Source organism: Selaginella moellendorffii, unplaced genomic scaffold (assembly GCF_000143415.4).
Source record: "Selaginella moellendorffii unplaced genomic scaffold, v1.0 SELMOscaffold_525, whole genome shotgun sequence".
Taxonomy (NCBI): Eukaryota; Viridiplantae; Streptophyta; class Lycopodiopsida; order Selaginellales; family Selaginellaceae; genus Selaginella; species Selaginella moellendorffii.
In genome coordinates, this window is record NW_003314779.1 from 1 (window position 1) to 4,705 (window position 4,705).

General features: G+C 54.6%; 1 protein-coding gene across 1 annotated transcript; it reads left to right on the top strand.

Moving 5' to 3' along the window:
• The first annotated feature begins 932 nt into the window (after positions 1–932).
• On the top strand, positions 933–3,248 carry LOC9652904. The gene is made up of 3 exons (XM_002994652.2): positions 933–2,802; positions 2,960–3,021; positions 3,228–3,248. The coding sequence occupies exons 1-3, from the start codon at positions 933–935 to the stop codon at positions 3,246–3,248; spliced, it is 1,953 nt and encodes a 650-aa protein (XP_002994698.2).
• Positions 3,249–4,705: the final 1,457 nt, after the last annotated feature.

Sequence of the window (4,705 nt, forward strand, 5' to 3'; positions counted from 1 at the left end):
CTTCCTCAAGTATGGCGTTATGAAGCCCTGTGGAGACTGTAACTAAGTCACCCTTGTCACCCTGGCGCGGCAAAACGCAGCGCAGGCTCTCTCCACCTTGTTCAACCTTGATCTTCAGGCTGCGGACGGACACCCGGTGATCCACCTGGCGCGCCCGAAGTCGTAAAATCCCAGGATGGTGAGATCGTAGAAGTAGCCGTCCAAGTCTGGAAATACAACTCGAGGAGGAAAGCTTTGTTCGTAAGCTATATATTCCGCTGCTTCCTCGTCTTGACGTAGGCTGGCGAGAACGGGAGCTTGGGAAGAGAAGACTACGAGCGTGTTGCCGAGTCGTAGATGCAGCACCAGTGGCCCGAAGTGTGGTACAGGCCGACTTCTTGTAGACAAACATGGCACAGCCGAGCGCTCCCACAAAACCGCATGTTTCTCTGTCCTTCCAATGGAGCGGTGACAGTTCCGTCCACTCTTGGGTGACGGGATTGCCCACCACCAGGTGAAACACATCGCTAGTGGGATTCAGGTCGCGTATGGGCGACCTCAAGATGCCCGTGGAAGCAACGACTTGAGCGCTAAACGGTTTCGGTGTAAGGCAACGCAAACTCCTGGTGGTTCAGCCGTGATGGATCCCCAGCGAGGCAGCGGTCGCCGAGCAAGAGGGAGCTCGTCATAACCCGCAAGCATTCCTTGTCGCCACGGTTTTGGCCAGCGGCGGCGAACGAAGAGGATGGACTCTTCCACGACTTGCAAACGGCGGAGCATGCCGGTAGTGAGGTCTTGAGCGAAGAGAGGCCCGGTCGTACGGAGAAGCTTACCATGGCGACGAGCCTTATTTGATCGATCAAACGCGCATAAAACGGACGAGTTCTAGGGTTCTAGAACTGGCAGCTACGGCGTCTAGGGCTTTAGCTTGATTCCGGGTAAGAACAGGAAATATGGATGGATTCGCCGGCATTCTTGCGCTGCTGCTTGCGTCGATCGCTGCCACCGGCTCCGACGCGTCGTCCTACGGGCTCGACACGGTCTTGGCGCAGGAATTCAAGGCGGATCCCCTGGCCGGCAACGACACATTCGAGCTCCTGCGCCCCGGCCTCAAGCACTTCTTCTCCACCCCGCGCCACGACCTGGACTACAAGCTCCACTCAATCCTCTCGCTCCAGTCCACAACGCCAGTGACGGTGAAGCTGGTGGGGTTCTCGAGCGATCAGAAGCATCAGCTGGAGCAGCAGCTGGGGCGCTACCTGGAGATCCTCAACAAGAACGAGCACGTCCATGTGATCGGCACGGGTGGGACTAGCAATCACAGGCTAAACGTGAGATCCAAGATCGAGATCGATGTGGTGAGGGACAGTGGCAGCAGCAATCTCGCCGATTCCATGTTTCGGGCGATCCAAGGCATTGTCGATCGCCCCTCGTCGCTCTCGAGCGTCTACTACGCCCCGGTGCCGTACACTGTGGTGGACGAGCTGGTACGGGCGGACCTCGCCAAGCCGCTGGCGTCGTACGTCATCTACATCCTCAACCTCAAGCGCCAGGCTCGGTCGTACGGATACGACTACCAGCCGGGAGATGGCGACGAGCTCCACTCGGCCTTCACCAAGTGCCTGGGGAATCTTTGGATGGGCCGGGAGCGCTACGTGTGGATCGATCTCGCTGCCGGTCCGATCGAGTATGGCCCGGCTCTCTCCGGAGAGGGTCTGGTGCTGCGCAGCGAGCTCTATCCATACGCGGCGGCTTTTCACGAGAGCCCGGCTCAAAAGGCACTGCTGGCTGATCTAGCGGCGCTCGTCTGGAGTGCCTCGCAGATGCTGCTAGCTCCCGCGATGAGGATTCCAGTCTACTACGATCGTGAGTTGGAGGTGCATTTCTTTCACTTCAAGCATGGCGATGCCGGCGACTCGGAGCAGATAAAGTGGGAGGAGATCGAGGAGACGTTCAAGAAGGAGGCCTCGGAGGGTCTGCTCTTTCACGGCCAGTCTCTCGTCTTCAAGAGGTTTACGATAGATATGGACGAATGCGCTCTGTGTTCGGCGCTCCTCGCCCGCTCCACCAAGAGCTACACCTCACGAGTTCTCATCGATCGCTACAGCCTCTTTGTCAACGATTACATAGACTCGAAGCAGCTGCACTACTTGCTAGCTGAGAACCAAGCGGAGCTAGAGAAGATGGCCGGTTCCAGCGGCAGCTCGAACAACTTCATGGCTCGGATAGTTCCAGTCTACGTCTTTGATCTCAAGAGCGACAGGATCGTCATGCTGGACCGCGACCATCAGTCGATGGCTTTCAGGGACATGATAATCGCGATCCGGAGCAAAGGATACCAGACAGTGTCCGAGTTCAATTGCAACCATCGTCCCATGATGGTGGAGACGAGAAGGCTCGAGCGTCCACTCGTCGCGTCGCTGCTTCAAACTCTGTGGGGCGTGACACCGACGTACCTCACCTGGAGCAGCGAGCACAACTCGACGTTTCTAGACTACACTTGGAGCCTGGGGAACACGCCGTTTGGTCCGTTTTCGAAGCTCTCGTCGCTGTCATTCGCGCCGAGAGACGCTGCTCCTCGCAACGTCCTGCACACGATGCTCAACACGACGGTGTGGGGAGCCATTGAGATGCTGGAAACGTTGAAGGGACTGGGAGGCGAGAAGGCTGTGCTCAAGAGCAGACAGGGGACGGAGATGAACCAGAGATGGAACTTACTACTCTACAAGCTCAACAAGGCAACATCGGCCATGTCTCACGTCGGTTTCAACTTGGCTCTCTTCTTCCTCAAATCCGCCGAGCACGATCTCTACGGCGCCTTAGGTTTTGCTAATGGGCAATGCTATCAGTCCTCTTTTCTTTTCTTTCTGCAATATAATAAAATACAATATATCATGGGACTAGTGTGTCGTATTGATTGTAGTTGATGCATTGTCATCCTTAACCAGCAACATTATCCTTGCTACTGTGTCACATGTAGATCGAGCTTTTGATATGGAGAGTGATGTTCCTGGCGGATGGGGCCATACATGGCCGACGTTGGTGGGCCTCATGCTGCAGGAACAAAGCATTTAATAATAACTAGGACTCACGCTACACTCTTCATGAATATCACTATAGTTGCTTGCAACTGTCACACTATGTCATGCCTTTTAATTTTGTGTAATATCTTGTGCTCCACCACGCTTCCCTGTGCCTAAACTAAGATCTACGAAGAACAATTGTTCTGATCATCCACTTGGGCGCAGGCAATGATGCTTGTGTGGTAGGTCTTTTTCTTCTTCTCATGCAAAGCTTCATACTATTAAAATAAATTGAATTTATATGTTTTACATTTGTACAATGTGTGTAAAGTTGCATGAATTCGCTCCAACTCGTGTTGCTTAGAACGTAAGTGTCCTAAGCGACGGCCGATAAAGCACTGCCTTGGCTAAATCATCTGGGTTTCGGTCCACTCCACCCCACTGCCCTGTGCTCAAGTAGTAAACAAACACGATCCCTGTCTCCGAAAAAGTGACGAGGTTCCCCTCTGCAGCGGTCTTGCAACGGAAAATGTATCCAAGATTCCGCCGCCCAGGATACACTTCTTCAAGTATTGCGTCATGGAGAACTGCAGAGACTGGAACCAAGCCACCATTCTCATCGACTTTCCACACGCCATAGCCATCAACTCCGCAGCCCCCTTCCTCCCGGTCGCCTCCCGCATACATCCAACCGCTTGCAAAGTAGCGCTGGCCATTGTGCTCCCACAGCCTCGTCGTGCATGTACCCGGGCGCGGCAAAACGCAGCGCAGACTCTCTCCACCTTGTTCAACCTTGTCTTCGTGGCCCGTTGTGATCCTCAGGCTGCGGACGGCCGCACCGGTGCACCACCTGGCGCGGCCGAAGTCGTACAATCCCAGGATGGTGAGGTCATAGAAGTAGTCGTCCAAGTCTGGAAATACAGCTCGAGGAGGAAAGCTTTGTTCGTAAGCTATATTCCGCTGCTCCCTCGCCTTGACGTAGGATGGGGAGAACGGGAGCTTGGGGAGAGAAGACCACGAGTGTGTTGCCGAGTCGTAGATGCAGCACCAGTGGCCGGAGGTGTTGGGGACGGTGTAGTACAGGCCGACTTTGAAGCCATTATTGTAGACAAACATGGCAAAGTCGAGCGCTCCCACATAACTGTGTCTTTCTCTGTCCTTCCAATGGAGCGGTGACAGTTCCATCCACTCTTGGGTGACGGGATTGCCCACCACCAGGTGAAACAAATCGCTAGTGGGATCCAGGTCGGGTTTGGGCGACCTCAAGATGCATACCAGGCCACCCGCGGAAGCAACGACTACCGTATGAGGAAAGGGTTGTGGTGAGTAGGGCAACGCCAACTCCTCGTGGTTCGGCTGTGATGGATCCCAGGCGAGGCAACGGTGGCTGCAGAAGGAGCTAGTCATAACCCGCAACGATTCCTTGTCGCTACTGTTTTGGCACCACCGGCGGCGAAAGGATGGATTGCCGAGGATGGACTTCCATGACTTGCAAACGACGGAGCATGCCGGTAGTGAGGCCAGGTCCACAAAGCTGAGAACCAACTCCAAAATATCATCTTGAGCGAGCAGAACCGATACAGGCGTCTGCTTGGCCTGCTTCATCCCGAGGAATGCCTAAAAGTGCTGCGCCTTATAGTGCTGCAAAGGGAAGAAACGTGAGAATCAAGAATGGGATATTCCTTAAACCTTTGACAAAAACC